The sequence below is a fragment of the Pseudonaja textilis genome, chromosome 3, assembly GCF_049901715.1.
Source record: "Pseudonaja textilis isolate UNSWEBS1 chromosome 3, rPseTex1.2, whole genome shotgun sequence".
In the NCBI taxonomy this organism is placed as follows: domain Eukaryota; kingdom Metazoa; phylum Chordata; class Lepidosauria; order Squamata; family Elapidae; genus Pseudonaja; species Pseudonaja textilis.
This window is the reverse complement of record NC_141992.1, coordinates 91,107,054-91,124,616: the sequence shown is the minus strand read 5'-3', so window position 1 is coordinate 91,124,616 and position 17,563 is coordinate 91,107,054. Positions and strand designations below refer to the sequence as shown.

The 17,563-nt window shown below is 34.2% G+C and overlaps 2 protein-coding genes across 3 annotated transcripts in view; one reads left to right on the top strand and one right to left on the bottom strand.

The window, feature by feature from the left end:
* Nucleotides 1–17,563, top strand: part of CDC73 (cell division cycle 73) — a 107,702-nt gene that overhangs the window by 55,262 nt on the left and 34,877 nt on the right. The gene's annotated exons all lie outside the window — the stretch shown is intronic.
* Nucleotides 369–16,389, bottom strand: B3GALT2 (beta-1,3-galactosyltransferase 2). 2 transcript variants are annotated; one of them, XM_087930345.1, is made up of 3 exons: nt 16,223–16,367; nt 6,627–7,400; nt 369–2,363 (listed from the first exon to the last, which is right to left on the bottom strand). In XM_087930345.1, exon 3 carries the CDS (start codon nt 2,236–2,238, stop codon nt 970–972), a length of 1,269 nt encoding a protein of 422 aa, XP_087786471.1. In that variant the 5' UTR covers nt 2,239–2,363; nt 6,627–7,400; nt 16,223–16,367; the 3' UTR covers nt 369–969. The 2 variants fall into 2 exon arrangements, with proteins under 2 accessions (XP_087786471.1, XP_026559010.1); XM_026703225.2 differs by lacking the exon at nt 6,627–7,400 and having other exon boundaries at nt 16,223–16,389.

Here is a 17,563-nt window from a genome sequence, read left to right as displayed (position 1 = left end):
GAAAGTTTTACAAACCATTTTCTGTTCAGTTTGAGTGTCATTATGGAAAACATTGTTAGTTGTGGGATATAGGATAATATATTTTGTACACTTCAGTTACTAGAGTAATTCTTCTTGGGTGGGTGCTGTTAGATAAACTAAAAAAAAATAGATGGCATCACAGGAAACCTGAGACATACCTAAATATTTTTAACATGTAGATTGTTACATAATTTCCAAATGAAACATAAATACAGCTTTTGAATTTAGTATATTCTCACTGTAGTCTCTAAAAGTAGTTCCTTTCTATTTTGATAAAAATTGTCAAGAAATAATGGTGTATCTTGGAGTGTTTTCATTATTGAAAGGACTTGTTTTACAAGAAAACAGTTCATTAAGAATATTTTTATGAGGCAAGCTGTAATCTGTATGAGATTTTATATTTTACATAATTGTCAGTGTTCTTATTCCATGATACTATCTCTATTGGAGTAAGGGAGTTTTTTTAAAAATCTCTGATAGCATTAATGCCACATAAAATCATATTTGAAAATTATGTATACTCAGCTGAAATTTCAGTCAGTGGGAGGAAATTGATTTGTATTTTTTCAGCTATGTTTTTCACTCTTTTATTGTTTTTTTATCTTTTAAAAATTAATATAGAATATTTGCGTAGTGAATTTTATTGGCACATAAAATAGCAATTGTACCACCAAGCTGTGCATGCTTATTATTGCACATTAACACAAATATCTTGATACTGCCTTTTCTTTTTTTCCTGCCATTGAAAACCTTTTGGTTAATATTCCTTTGTAATATTTTAAAGAATTAGATAATTTTTTTTTAAATTAAAAAAATAATTTTCACACATTAAGTGCTTTATCTTAAATATCTCCCTTTTGAGCACATCACTTCTCCCCCCTACTGTATGTACATGCTTTCAACTGGATTTGTCTTTTACACTTTGCAGTATTTTTAGAAAAGTCCTTTCTAGTGCAGTTTACGGTGACGGTATTTCCCCGCTTTTTCTTTTGCTGTGTTGGCACAGGCATTGTGCTTATTCTGTTGCAAGTGGTTCCAGTATTTGATCAGTTCGCTAGGCTGGAACTGATGGGAGGTAATTAGATGACTATATTTACAGCTGGAATAAGAAACCCGCCAGTGATTGAAGATAAACTCATTGGGTGGAGGCATTGGGTCAATTCTCAGTTTGGCAAGACAGATGCCTACATATACATCTTCTAAATGCAACCGTCTGATACTCAGTGAAACCTTAAAAATTTTTTCCGCTAAATCTCCAGAAAACACATAGCCAGTCCCAGAGCAGAATACAGGGTAGCGTTCGCTTGGGTACAGATCAGGTGGCATGTACCACTTACTGTCTTTGTTCCGATTAGGTGCATACCCTCTCATTAGATAGCCAGTAAAGTATTTTTGCCGGGGAGGCAGCTCTGGCTTCAAAAGCTTGTGTATTAAATACTCTGTATTTACAAACATGTCGCTGTCAGTTTTCATAACATATGGAACATTTGGGCAGTAAGTGGCCACCCAATTCATCCCCATGAGTGTTTTAATTGTTAAGTTGTAATAAGTATCCAAGTATTCTTGTTGGATAATATCATGGTATTGCCTGCTTTCTTCTAGGATGGCTTGCTGAAGGTATCCATTTAATTTAATACTTAAACCTAGCAAAAAAATCCGAACTATTTGAATCCCAGGTGCCAGGCTTTCATTTCCCCAGGTTTGCCTGATAGCTTGCCGAGGTTCCACCTGGCCTGGTTCTGCAGCTATAAGAAGTATTAGGAATGGACTTGATTCCTGGCATTTTTCAGGCTCATTGATGATGTATTTAAAATGATATGAAGCTGGATGCCCAATTCCCTTTGCATTGTATATACTCCCATTGGCACTGAGTGTGTTCTCTAAACCAGTAACTCCCTGAGGTGACATTCCCGTATCATTGGGATTAATAATCATCTGTGGCCTCAGGGTTTGAGGAACTGCATCTTTCCAAATGGTCCTTAAGGAGCTGTGGTTTGTTTCACTTTTTGTTGATCTAAATCCCCGTGTAGTATATGCCACAGGGTTTTCTTTGTATCCAACTCTCCCAGGCAGCCAATCATGGTGATTAAAAAACAGAAATATAGCAAAAAGGAACACAAGAGAAAATAGACCAATGAAGTGTGTGCGAAAGAGAGACCGTTTGGTATTCCAGGTCATCTTGGCAAAGCAGCAATGCCGCCTTCTCCACTGAAGCATGTTGTAAGTATCCAATAATGGATATGAGTGATTGAAGGAAGTGCTTTCTTTGTTTGGAATCCACTGCTATTTCCTGGAATTCATCTTGCGTCTTTTATAGGGAGATGGCTAGTGACTGGGGAGCTCTGCAAAAATCAAAGGAGATTTAAGTGAATAAGTTTTCAAAAGTTGCTTTCAAAGATCTTTTTATGAGGAGCATATCAAAAATAAGAGCTTTTTTTTTTAACAGAAAGAGGAAATGACGTTAGTAACTTAGGCACTACTGTCAAATTTTCAAATTATTTCTTATTTATTGGTTTGGCATTCAAACCATCTTGGTTATTTATTCCCTTTTTATAATTGATAAATTACTCCCAAAATCTCTTGATTAGTTCTAAGCCCTGCATGTTTTGAATTCACATTCTTCAAATCCATACCGAATACTTGCCCAGTTTGCTGTTCTTGAGTTTTTGATTTGTGCAATTTGTTTTAGTATGTGGCACTGATACAAAACAAGATTATGTTCCGTGATTTTAAAACTTTCTATCCTCAAGAATCCCTTCTGCCTTGAGTATAGCTATTACTTTTTTTTAATGTACAGGGTTGCTACAATCCCATATACTTACATATTGGGGTATATATTTTAAAATAGGTGTGCTTGGAGCAAGATGATTAATGGCTTGAATCAAACCAAGTTTCAACATACTACAAACGAAGAGTTCTTGTTAAAGATCAAATATAAAGAACTTGGTACCCAATGGCAGGATTATGAGAACTAATTAAAGCTAATATGAATGCATTACCTAGTATGATTCACAGTATCTAGTCTCAGTGTCTCTTGAGAAATTGTTATACATTGATAGAGGAACAGTCGTAAATGACTAATTATGCCAGAACTCTGTTAGTCACAGTATGTTGCTTCGCTTGTTTCCATTGCCCCCTCCTGTGTCCAGAAAGTCAGTGAGAAGATGCACTTTTTAAAATTAATTTTCAGGATGCACATAACTCACTTAAATATCCTTCAGAATTAACAAATACTGAACATTTTGATTCGTAACTGGTTTTGACCCTTTCAAATGTTCTTAAAAAGTTATAATAGAGCTTGATATTATTTTCTTTACATGATTATATCATATTCAAAAAAATCACATTAAATATCTCTTTAGCTTCTAAAAGCTGTTGTAATTCATTTGGGATTTCAACTATGTACTTGCACATACAGACCTACTCCCTCTGCCCATTAGTAGCATTTCTTAGAAATAAACCAGTCTTAATAGAAAAGCTGTACATACTTATGATGAATAAGATACTATAAGCAATATTTAAATATTTTTAGTAGATCATAATTAACATTTTATAATTTCTTACTATTACTTCATTTTTGTATTCTAGAATAAAGGTAATATGGAATTTTCATGATACTGCATATTAAAATTCATGACATTATTCTCAACTGAGCCATTTTGAACAAAATATAAATTGATTTGTGATTCCATGCATTGTTTTAAATGCTGGGGCTCTGAGCAAAGTAAAAGTCATATGAATATTTTAATAAGAAATAATACTTTTAAAAATATAAATTTATACTATAATTAATGGCTTTGCTATCTTTTATCTTTTATATTGGTTTTTTTTTTTAATTTAAAGGAGTGTTGCATAAATAGCAAATTCAATGTCAGTTTCTCATTTTAAAAAGAATGTGATTGAATGAGATTATGATGTTAAATTGTCCTTAAACAGGTTGTTTCATCAAACAGGAACTTAAATATACAGTAGCAAAAACAGTTTGAAATAAATGGTAATTCAGTCTTTTAATTTTTCCAGTAGATATTGGAAAATCCAGTACAGTATAGAACACATAGCAAATCTTTTGGTGTCTCAAAAGAAGTATTTTCTGTCATTCAAAACAAAAGCTCCAGTTCATCATACTAACTACCACTAGGCGGAGCAAGTAGTAGGCTTAGCTTTGGATTGTAGGATGCTGTACATCTTTGTAAAACTTATACCATCTTTGAGCTATAAATTAAAATTCTTAAAACTGTTTTCCCTGGAACAATAAATATCCTATTAAAGTTGTCCCTTTGAACTTGAAAGGTTTCAAGATTAAATATTCACAATAAGTGGATAAATTCTAACATTATATTTTAATAATTTCTTGTTTATAATTTACACATTTTAATTAAAAAAATTAATAAAATGAAAATAATATTTTAGATGATTTTTTGTATATGCAAATATGTATTAACCACTTGAGATACAGTTAACTGGTGTAGCTATGTGGAGGACATTGTAAGGACTTCCTCTAAACTGTGTCTTTTTAGAACTAGATTTTATTTGAACGAAGTCTCCTGTATTTGTTCATTACATCTATATGTAATATACACTTAATAGTGCACAGAAAAGGACAATCTTTTGTTCTTTAAAGCATATGTAAGGTGAGTTCAGTGTTAATTGATTTTACTATTACATTATATCCAGTGAAAGAATACATAAAATATTTAACATAATCTTAGCTGAAAACAATTACATTGGTTTTGTAAGAAAAGTAACAATTATATCAGTTACTTTATATTTTTGCATGCATCATGTTACAATTTTGTAACTAGTGAGGACACTTATTTTAAGATTTAATATGCCTACAAGTATAAGGTGTCAAAACATAGATGCATATAAATTTTAAAGTTGGTTTCTCCGCAGACTGCAAAATGTTCATAGTTTAGGATCCAAGATACTATGTGTAGGTAGCATCACATGTACTCTGGATCTTTCTCAGTTTCAAGCATCCCTAAAAGCCACTCTTGAGGGTCAGGAAACTACATTGCACTGAGATAAACAAGAATGAAACTGTGGAAGCTAGTGCTTGCTCTCTGATCATAAATGGGCCACTTTGGATCATGGCCTACATTAAAAAAACTATGTTGAATGCCTCCTCGAGTTTCAGGTGCTCAGCTCAGATTGAATGCTAAATTGATGTTGTTTTGTTTTGGTTATGGACTTGCATATTTAAGTTGCCCGTAATTTATTTTTATCTCTTGAGCGCTCCGGTCAGTAATCAGAATATTTCAGGGGGAAAGAAGGAAGAATGAAATTTGATATATGAGGCAGAGCAAATTTTTTAATGTCTGTATTAAATAGAGTCTCATATAAGTTTTAACATACCTGCATTAAGACTAACAGGTGGAGGAATTTTCATTAGTCATTTTAAAATCCGAATAGTTTAAATAAAAATCCATTAAATGTAAAGCAATTTATTTTGACTAAGGAGTTTTAAACATTATACGTGATAGATATTTCAATATACATATTCTCAGGCTGTTTATTCTATTCTGTAATTTACCTCAGATTTTGTCCTATTATACTCTCAAAACCAGATTTTTCCATTTTTCTTTACTTTTTATTATGCATTTTGCTTAAGGCAGTGAAAACACATTTATGCTTAACAATCATTAATGATATATTATTAGTTGTTGGCTTGGGTTTTGGAAGAGAAGGACTCAGGCAGTAAAGCAGTGTTAAAATTGCAATAGATTGAGGACTTAAATTTTTATTGCAGATAAGTAACCTGTGTTTTTTCCAATAAGCATTTCAAACAAAACCATCCAGTTTAAATGACTAGGATTCCTGGCAATATCGTTGTTTAATAACAGCTTTTTGTTACTGTGCAGCTCAAAACATCACATGCTACTCAGAACTTGGGATGGTGTGATATATACCCCCATCTTGAAGGAAATAGAATATTGATGCTTCCTTCTGAGAATTCTAATAGTTATTGATATTACTATCTGCCCAGTTGATCCTAATACTCAAATCCCAAATCACTATCCTCCTTTTTTGGAGCCCTTTCGGAGGATTGTGTATGTCAAATCAGGTGTGGCTGCTAATAATAATCAGATGGCACGGGCTGAGGGAGTAAATCAAACCTTGAAAGGTTGAAGATGCTATTGAACTTACTGGATTGCCTAAGTGTGTTCTTTGATGGTTTTCAGAATATGTCACATAATACCGTAGCTGTGTTACTAGTGTTACTCAAACACTAGTAAGAGTAAAATTGTTCCTAGTTTAATTAGCTGATTTTTTTTTAACACAGAGAGGATGAAGGAGATTTTTTTATATAACACTGTTTTTGCTAATAGTCTTTCCTCACCTTTCTTTCTCATTTTTCTAATCTCCCCAGTTTTAGCACTGGACTACAAATGATGGTTTTCTTAACAAGCACATTTCAATCCAGTCACATTTTTATCAGCTGTGCATACAAAAAGCCCTGCATACATTATATAAATATATACATGAAAACAGTTAATCACCCAGGAAGCATTAACTCTGACTTCTCAGTGAGTGGATGACAATGCTCTCTATTCTGTTAAAAAATCATGCACTTGAATGAAATATCATACAATGATTTGACATACCTTCCTTGTTCAGGCCATTTGTAGCATGAAAAGATTAAGCCCACTGCAAGTAGTTTTGGCACACCATCCCTTCAGCCAAAAAGATGCTATCAGCCATGCTTTAATCTCCCTCCCCCCAACAGCCTACTGCCCGAGACTGCTTTTAAAGGTATCCACTGTGTCCATCTGTATGCTTCCTGCTCTGCTTCCTTCCCTGATCACCAGCCTTCTTTTCTTGATTTTTCTGTGGTCAACTCTCAAGAGACGGAAGCAGCACTTCTAGTTTCCATCCTTGCAGACATTGTCTGCTAGTGCTGACAATAGAAGCATTGAAGCTTTTACAGTTGGTGGTTCCCTTCTTGGACAATGCAGTGCTGTGTTCTCTCTTCAGTATCCATATTTCTAGTGGCGATGTGAGGCAAAGCAGCAAGAACTAGCTAAAATCAGAAGCTGTTCTCCGGCATTTGATAATAAGATTTAGCCCACTTTCTTCATTGTTGCTAGGCAGTAACCAAAAAGGATGAGTTGAAAGATGTGAGGAAGAAAAGGGATTTAGCTGAAGGTTTTGTTCAGAAAAATCCAATCCGTAGTTCCTCAGCTGCTGCACAGGAAGGCAGCAGTTTAAATGTGGGCTTTTGACAGATGCTGTCTTCTGACGGAGCAGAATTTCACGTCATTGCTTGGCTATGTCCCACGTGACAGTTTGCATTCATTCGGACTAAATCTGAGAGCAGCCAGAGAGAGCTCACTGTTTTTGCTTCTCTTCAACAGACAATACACACATCCAGCATAGCACTGAATGAATAAAATGAGAGATAATGGGGATTGATGAGATCAGTGTGTTTTCCCCAATTACCTTCCTTTATCTTTAGTCTATACATTACCACTTCCTAAACATGTCTTAATGTCAGATATTAGTTTTCCTGAATCCAAACAGATTTCTGCATTATATAAATGCAAACTCCTTAGTATATTGACTTTTACCTTCTATCTTGAGATTTTTATAAATTATCTTGAGGTAAATTTATCTGCTTATATTAGACACATGCCTTATTTTGAAATGTTAATCAAAACAGCTTCTGTCAGTTTAAACTTCACCATATTTTAAATATATAAAACAATTACATCATCAGAGTAATAATTTGATATCCATTTCTTTTCTTTTTTTTTAAGAGAGGCCAAAAGTTTATTTAGTGAAGCATTCTATTTCCACGTGGTTAAAAAGCACTTAAAGAATTCCATTAGCCAGACTTGAATACAAAAGCATCATTGTTTTTATACACATCTAAGAGCAGGGAAAATGATGTCATTTGCATCATGATGTCATTGCAATAATGATGATTTGTGCTGTAAGCGTTATTGTGGTTACTGGATTCCTTCATCTCAACTGAGATTAAATAGGCACATTGACTTTGATAGGGATATATAACCTTCTTGATAGTGCAGTGCTTATAGCTTTTTTTCTATAAATTTATTTCTATTTCCTTTTTATTAAAGTTACTACTCGATAATAAAATAATTTTAATTGTGAATTGTGTAAATACATTTTTTTAAAAAATATTTTCTATAGTCTCCTGCCATTTGACTTCATAGTATGAGCCACAGTTTGCAGTGCAGTTTGAACGAGAAAGAGTTTTTCAGCTATTCTATTTAAGATTGGCATCATGTTAAACATTTGTAAACGTTAGAGGTTAATCATTTTTACAATTAGATCCTCATTCAATTTTCTTTCTGAGATTAAAAAAATATATCCTAATGTAATTGTCCGTGACTTTAGGAGACTTTTGTGAAGGAATTTGTCAAAAACATTTTGCAAATCCAAATGAACAGTGGTTGCCAGAATATTGTTTTACCCATTTACAGTAGAATTCTTTATTGGCTATGTGATTGGAAACACACAGAATTTGTCTTTGATGCGTAAGCTCTCATTGTACATAAAAATACATTCATCAAGAAACATAAGATACAACACTTAGTGATAGTCATTATTGAGGTATCCCCCATTAGGAGAATGAGTACAGTCAGGGAAACGTAGTGAGAGTGCTGTTGAGTAACACACGACCAGCATATAGATACACTGAATAGTAAAATGTAGGTTTTACTTCCAGTAAACGGGTAAACAAAGTCCAACAAACAGTCCAAATCATACACAGTTAAAGCAGTAAGTATCAGTCCAGGGATAATCCAAAAACAAAGTCAAGTATCATAAACAGAGTTCAGTAAACGGAGTTTGCTAACAGTTGCAAGACTCACAGCAATCCAAGCAGAACGACAATCAGGCAAAATGGCAATACAGGAAATGCAAGGAGAAAGAAACCAGGTTTTCGGCTCCACCTTATGGCCGTTGGAGGAACCTCAGCCAATCACAATTACAGCATGCTCTTAAAGATACAGTATTAAATGACTATCCTGGTTTATATATTTCCAGCCCAACTGTTAGGTGATTATCATTCCTAACAGTCATAGTTTATTTACTGACATTCCTCAAAGCTTTAAAAGATTACAAATTCAGAACTTTTTCAGAAGCCACTTTGATTCATTTTTTTAAAGAAAAAGTGTATGTCTGATACTTTTTAAAACTGAATAATGCTTTTGATCAGTATATCCTGTAGAGAGATTTCAGTAACAGATTTATAATTTCCTTCCTCCATTCCTGATCACTTATTTTTTTAAAAATGACTTTGTTTTAACTACTTCCTGCATATAATGGCATAAGAAACATGTCGATCTGTTTTCCTCTATTTCTACTTCTATTTTATGTGTTGTGTCTGTTGTATGTTATGAATGCCAGTGTGGTGGTTAAGTAGCTCGAATAAGAATGTATTAAGAATAAGAAGACCCATATGTTGTTTATTTTTATTTTTAAAATAAATATTAAGGATTATATTTGAAATAATTAAAATGAAATAAAAAGATGTTTAGATTGAGATTAATGAAAGAATTTAGAATTAAACATTATTATTATTATTATTATTATTATTATTATTATTATTATTATTATTATTATTATTATATTATTATGAAAACACATATTGTTTATCTTTATGTTTGAAAACAAATACCAAAGGATTATATTTGAAATAATTGAAATGAAACAAAATCGATTGAGATTAATGAAAGAGGCCAGAATTAATGTGTTTGTTTCACTCCTTACTGAAAATTTGGAATGGAAAAGGCAATAATAGAATTAAGTATGCATATATTAATGTATAATTGCCATCATATTTGTATGTAAAAATGATGACCCGGAAATATGTTGTCCACTAAAAAGAGATTTTTGTTTTTAATGTGAAAAACTGAATAAAGTTTGTTTAAAAAAAAAAAAAGAATAAGGAGACCCAGGGACTAGTCTGCCTCAGCCCCAGAAATTCACTGAGTGATTTTGGACCAGTCATTCCCAGCCCTTACAAACTTTACAAGTTTGTTGTTGTAGAAAAAATTAGGAGGAAGACATTTGTGCACTACCTTTAGCTCCTGGGTGAGAAGTGGGATATAAACATAATAAATAATTCATGCTAATAATTAGAGAAATATACACTCTTTTATTAGGTGTGCAAGCTTCAGAATTAACATTCTATGTAATTCAGCCAATGAAGTAGTTAAAGTGAACTCCTTGATTATGATGGTTGATTCTGGATAATCACCTCTCATGTCGTGATATCAGATCCATATTATGTATAATATCTTCAGAGCTCAGACAGCCTGCACCCCATTTAGTTATTCTTTCAGAAATATTTCTTTACCAAACAGAAAAAAATGGAATGACCACAGGTGGCAAAACAACAATGAGAGAGGGAGCAAGCCAACTTCCAGCTGACTTCTATATTGAGTTTTCTTGTGGGAAGCTGGAAGGAAGCATCAGAAAGCTTCCTTCTTCCCTGAAGCAGCCACAACTTTCTCAGATTTTATTCCCTTTGGAATCATGGGTCTTAGATTTTGGACACATTCTGTAAGTAAGTCAACTTGAGATATCTTGGATCAAAAATTGTTGCCCCTTTTCCCCCATTAATGATTATGAGAAAAAATAGTATACTAGTATATAGATTGCTATGACTAGAAAGGTAAATATAAATGCTTAACATATTTAAGATATTTGTAGAAATATAACTTTATGAATATGTATGTATGTATGTATGTATCCAACTATGAAATTTTCAGGAGTCATAATTAATTTAATTAATTAATTAATTGGCATGGTAGGTATGCTGGATTTCATCAAGGTCACAAAATGGTCACATCAGACCACAAAATGAAGTGTGATAATTCAGAATAGATGTTCATTTATCCAAAGTGAACTAAACCCTCTGAACCCACTAATTCTCCAGGCTCCATTCCTGATTCATTTCTCCAAGGTCCATCATATTGAGAAAGTTAATAGGGAACTATGAGAGGAGGGGAAGCTATACTCATGTGTATCTGTCTAAAATTTCATATGAATGCTTTTGTTGACAATAGTTAGCTCTACAAATTCTATCACATCGTGCCCTAAAATAACATTCTGAATCATAAAAACAAACAAACAGCATTGGCAACATTACTCTAGCTGTCATGCTAGTTTACCCATTTATTCAATGTGATCCAGGCACACTGGACTACAGTGTGATCCAGGTCCTATTGGACCAACTGAACAGAACGGAGGCAAAAATATTCTTTGTTTCAGAACAATGTGTTCTGAATACATTGTTTAGCCTGATAACACATTGTTCTGAAACAAAGAATATTTTTCCCTCAGTTTTGTTCAATTGGTCTAGTAGGAATCTGTAGGCCAATTACTTGAACACCTGCATCTGGATTTGAAGACTTGAGTTTGTATAAAGCATAAAACATGTCCATGGTAACTCTTCTCAAAAGATTTTTAGGTTTATACAATTTTTTCATGTTTCTTTGGGCTATTCTGATCTTTCGCTATTTTGTCATGCTTTATTGTATTTTATTACCTATTTCCACCCACCCACACATTGAGAAACCTAAGAAAAAATTGTTCTGGCATATTCCTTTCCCCAGAATTCATTTATGAAATGGTTCTGCCCCATTTTCTTCTAATATTATGTCTGATGCATCTCTAGCCTTTCATACTTAGTTTGTATCATAATAACCTAATTCACCTGTTTTTCCATATTAATGTTGCTAATATACAGCCTAACTGTAGAGTACACCCCAGTGCTATCTATTTGACTATTAAGAAGGTGTAAGATAATCTGCAATCATGTTAAGCAAATAAGTCAGTTTACGGTTTATATGCTTGCAGCAAATACAATTGCCTATATCTTTTGTCATATACAGTACCAAGAGTCTGCCATCCCCAGTAAAATATATTTGATTCAAAGATGATACCTCCAGTTGTTCTTTTCTCAAAGATTGTTTCCCCCTTTTTGGAATGACATTGTTCTTCACTGATGTATTTTTTGTCTATGACTACAGAGGAACTATCAACCTAAAAATGGAATCTATCTGGTGCATCTTCAAAATTTGTTGAACATAAACTTGTCTATCCTTTTAGTCTTTCCAATTCTCCAAGGAACAGAGGTTCTTTACAGATTCATTTCAGTACCTTCTAAGGAAAGGTCAAACCCACTTTGTTTCTAATGTTGGCAAAGACAGGAATAAACAGTAGAGCCATATTAATAATGACAAACCTGTATTGTTTAGGTTAGTAATGAAATGAATCGGGTAGTAATCCAATAAAGTGCACAACTGTGGAGAAGAGGGTTGCTATTTATAACCAAGTACTACAAATATAAGGTTAGTGTCTGTATATGACTTACAATGTCTTGTTTCATATAGATCTAGCTAAATACTTCACTCATGAGCTTTTCATTCAAAAGAAACCCTCCTCCTGAACATGTGAATCAATAAATGGTTAATACTTTCTTATATTTTGCATCAGTGGTAACAAATTATAGTGTTAATTTCAGGTTTTCATGACACCAGGGACGTTTAAATCAAAATGATGTGTGTATTTCTAGTTTTTCATTTCCCTTCCCTTCAGTTTAAATTTTTTAACTCACTCTAGTATCCTATTAACAGAGAAGAATGTTGAGAACTGTGAAGTGGCAAAGGTTGTGAAAAAGGTTTTTCATGCTTTTAATAATCCTTGATGTCAGCCGTTATCCCAAATGTATAGTGAAGATACATTTGTAATATACGTCTTCATTATGAAAGCCTTTATTTTTTTAAAAATGAATACAAATTATGAGACACAGTTTATATTAAAATATACATGAATCGAGAGATGAAGTTTTTTTTCTGATAAATATTTGAGGGGAATATTGCTAAAAGAAAGCTGATAAAATACTCAGATGATATCTAAATAAGATTAAGCATTTAAATAAGCCACACATTTTTATTATTTAATTCTTGTTGAGAGACACACTATTCTCATTTTTATATCCTTATCAACAGATTGTATGAAAAACATAGCAGATGCATAAATTGGCCTACTTTCTTTTTTGAATTCACAGACTGATAGTGTTTCTTATATGAAGTTTGGTAAAGTGCTAAAAACTCCAGGTTTGGCTTCTATTAAATGCATTTCCTAGAAATAGTTTAGAATACACTCCAAAGTTCATTCTTGCTAGTAGCCTAAATCGTAACCTATTTAGGGATACTCAGATATCTCAAATAGTAGTCAAGATTATTTATTGATCAAAATTTACAATAGCTCTAAGGTTTCATTAAGTAGATTTCTGAATAAAATTCCATGGTATATGTCTATATATGCCATATTTTTATTGAAAATTCAAACTGTAATAATGTATTAAAACAATCTTTCGGCATTTATGTTTGTGTTCTTAAATAGGCAAACCATTATTTTAAGGTTTAATTCAAATCTAGAGCAAATGGGGAGGAAGAATCTGAAAAATAACTGCATAGTCATAAATAGGATCAAACCATTGAACAGATGGGCCTAATGCAAGCTTTCTACTGAAGCACACCTTGAATGGATTAGTATTTCCTCCTGTCAGTGTAGATCATTGCACATGTACTATTCTGTACTATATGGATTAGTAATGTGTTGCAATATTAATTAGATACCAAGACTGTTGTGACTGAAAGCTATAAACTACAGTCAATTCCACCCTAGTAAATTACTTGATTAAAAAAAAAATACTTGGTAGTAAGAATACCTAACTTCTGACCTGGGCATGGCTTCTTATTCTGCTCTGTTTCCAGATTTATGATGAGAGGGATGGGGGGTTGGGGGTTGTGGGGGGGGAGATTGTGCTTTGCTTACGCCGAAACCATCAGAATTTTTTTGATGTTGGCAAGAGGAGTCAACTGAAGTTTGTTCATATTATGATTCTAGCTCAGCTGCTAGAAGAATCGCTTGGCATGAGCTACTGTCTCCTTCTGAGCAGCTGTTATCTGAGTAGAATTCAGAACCTGCATAGACAATCGGGCACAAAATGAGTTGAGCTTGTTCCTTTGCTCAAGGGTGGAATTATGTGTGAAATTCTTTCCTACTGAGATCAGAGAGAACTTTATTGAAACATGCTTGCAATTCATGTTTTTATTATATAAAGGGATTGGAAAATGTATGATTGAAAAACTGTATATAAACAGTCTTTTCTTGTTTTGTTTTTTTATGTATTTCAGGAAAAAATGTATCACCAACTTGTGAAGTATTCAGTTTAGCAAATCTGATGTCTATTACTTTGTCTATTACTTTATTCTACTCTTAAAAAGACCCACGAGTTAATTACTTGAACATAAAAGGAATTAGTTTGATGTAGTGGTTAAGTGGATGGTACAGAAATCAGGAGATTTTGAGTTCTAGTCCCACCTTAGGCATGAATGTGTCCGAGTGACTTTGAGTCAATGACTTCTCTCAACCCAATTCATTTCGCAGAGTTATTGTGTAGAAAATAGGAGGAAGAAGAAATATTATGTATGTTTGCCACCTTGATTACTAATAAAGTAATAAGGATGGAATTAAAAAAGTATAAATAAGTAGACATCTGCTATCCATAGAAAAAAAATAATGTGAACTAATAGTTCACATACTGTATCCATACATTTCAGTTTGTTGAAAATATACTAATAAATATCCATGACTTTCATGAACAATAACTTTGGTAACACTTAGTCTCATTTCTTATATCTGTTATACAATCTGAGATCCCAAGACCTCCAAGTTTTTTAATATGATAAAAGAAGAAAGTTGTTATGTGACTGGAGAGTAAAACTTAACTGTATTTAATATTAATTAAATTTAAATTTAGCTTACATCTATTATTATTTTTGAAGTCTTACTCAATGATCTTGTGAGGCCCATGGCCTATAAAGGTTCTATACATCAAATGTACAGTTGGTCTGAACAATGCTGAAATGATAAACTACTGATAACTAGTTACAATACATTGGCCCATACATAAGAAGTGGGGAGGACCCAAGAAGGCAGAGGCAGCAACCACCATAAAGAGTTCCTCTGAAAAAATGCTTCTTTACCACTGTATTTTTAACCTATTGTTTTAGATACAGGTAATCCTCAACTTATGATCATTTGTTTAGTGATCGTTTGAAGTTACAACTTGTAAAGCTGAAGTTACAACAGCACTGAAAAAAGTGACTTATGAACAGTTTCCACCCTTATGACCATTGCCGCATCCCCGTGGCCATGTGATCAAAATTTGAGCTGCTTGGCAACTGACATATATTTATGACAGTTGCACTTAACAATGACATGATTCACTTAACTACTCTGATTCACAAAACTGTGACAAAAATGGTTGTAAAATGGGGCACCACTCACCTAACAAATGTTTGGCTTAGCAACAGAAATTTTGACTCCACTGTGGTTGTAAGTCAAGGACTACCTGTACCGCTCCTCTGCTTCCTTATTGGAAGCCTCGACATTTAGAAAAGAGTTGAACAAACTCTAGGACATTATTAATCATCAGGGGAGAAAGAAGAAAGACTCACTGTATGCATTATAACAAGTTATATCCAAATGCACAATTGAAAATTGACAGTGACCAAATGAGCAGGCAGCCAATTCCTGTAAGTATTTCTATTCCCTCAGGTCCATATGATGGATATGATGCTTTAAAGTGGGATTTACAAGCAGAGGTCAAAAACGCAACAGCTTATAGATCTCTCCTCTTCAATGGAGGAGATTTTCTCCTTCAGAAAATACAACTGCAATCTGGTCAGCAGCTGCAGTTATTACTGGACAGTAGTGCTGATACTATCCTGATAAATTTAAAAGATTAAAACATAACTGATATTCTAACCAGGCAAAGTTTTCAGATAGCACAAACATTTGGTTCTCTCTATCTTTGACTTGTCCACACCTAACATCAGAGTGGATTCCTTAAAAGAATTATTTTTAAAACTTATTGAAAACCAGTCAAAAGACCACTCTGCAAAATCACGTCCATGAGAGTGAGAAACAGATCCCAGTGATCATGTAATCAAGAGAGACTTTTAAATCACAAATACTATCTAAAGCCTAAACAAATCATTGTAGAAATATTAAATAATTGAACAAATTAAAGATGATAGGGATTAAAAAGAACAATTATCTTCAGTCACTATTCAATGGAAAAACAGTTGATTAGTTTATAGCAGGCTGAGTGGCTTCCATCTTGTAGAGGCCAAGAGTGAATTTTACTTACATGTAGGCAATGCCCAGGTAGTAGTTTAAATGAGACCTTTTCTGCATACTTTTTCAATATCTGTAAAACATGATCTGCTCAGAGGAACTCCTAAGCCAAACTGGCCAAAGAGTATTGTCACATTAAAAAATAAATCTGATCTCTCAACTACATATATCCTCAAGGACATTTTATACCAGTTCTGCCAGTTCCTGATAGATTATTGCCAAGATAAACAGTTTATCTATTGCAAGACACTGCACAGATAACCTTCTGGGAAAAAGAAATCTGATGAATTCTTTCAGTGCTATATCAGACTCAGAACAAACTAACATTATTAAAAGACTGGATAGGTTGAAATTTTAATGACAAGATGTAAAATAGCCAAATATCTAATTGATTTTGTTTTACTAAAGTAGTTGCTGTCACTTTGACAAAAGTCTGGTTGGCATATAGCTTCTCTGACCTACAGAATCTAGGTGAGATGATCTGGGGCAAGGCAGAGAGGCAATACAGTTAGCTGATAGTTTAAACTCCATTTATTGCTCTAACTTTCCTTCAAACACGCTCCCACATTTATGGCAAGTCCTGGACCAGGCTGCGAGTAGTCCAGCAATAGTCTGGCTGCGAGTCTGGCTGTGAGTAGTCCAGCAATATGCTGTTAGCATAAGACTTCAAGGCAAGAAGTCCAGCGGGACAAGAGAACAAGACAATGAGTTCAACGAAGCAAAGGAACAAGGCAATGAGTCCAATGAACACCAGACGTCGGCAACGGCACACAAAACTCCATGAATTCAGCACTTGTTCCCAACAAGCGACCCTCCCCACAGCATCTCCATAACTCTCAGTCCCCCGGTGTATCTTGTGAAGAGGGGTAGGGCACTCTCCTCTCAAGCCATGGGGTCAGCCTGCATTGTTCCTACCTCCCCTTCACTCTCCATGCTTGGGGATCAGGAGGGGGCAGTCCTTGCTCATCGCCTGAGGCTCCGTCACTTCTCATCTCCACTGCCTGCCTTGTCTTCCCCCCTCTCTTGGTCATCCTACCCCCATTTTTTCCTGCTAACAAACCAAGCATGCCTCGTCCTGCTCCTCCCTGCATTCTTCTACAGCCAATGAGGTCTCCCCCTAGACCTCCGTTGGCCCCAGGATCTGGCTTGTCTTTCTCTGTGAACTCGGACTCCAATGAGGCCATCACACTAGGTATGCAGATCATCAACATAGAGTCTCCTGGGGCAGATCCAAATTCCCTCATGCAGCCACCTATTGAAATAGCAGAATGTCCAGGAACTGGATGCTGCTGATAGACAAAAGGAAGGTATTGATTGCCTAAAATCCTGGTAACCACAACCTGAGCTGGGTGAT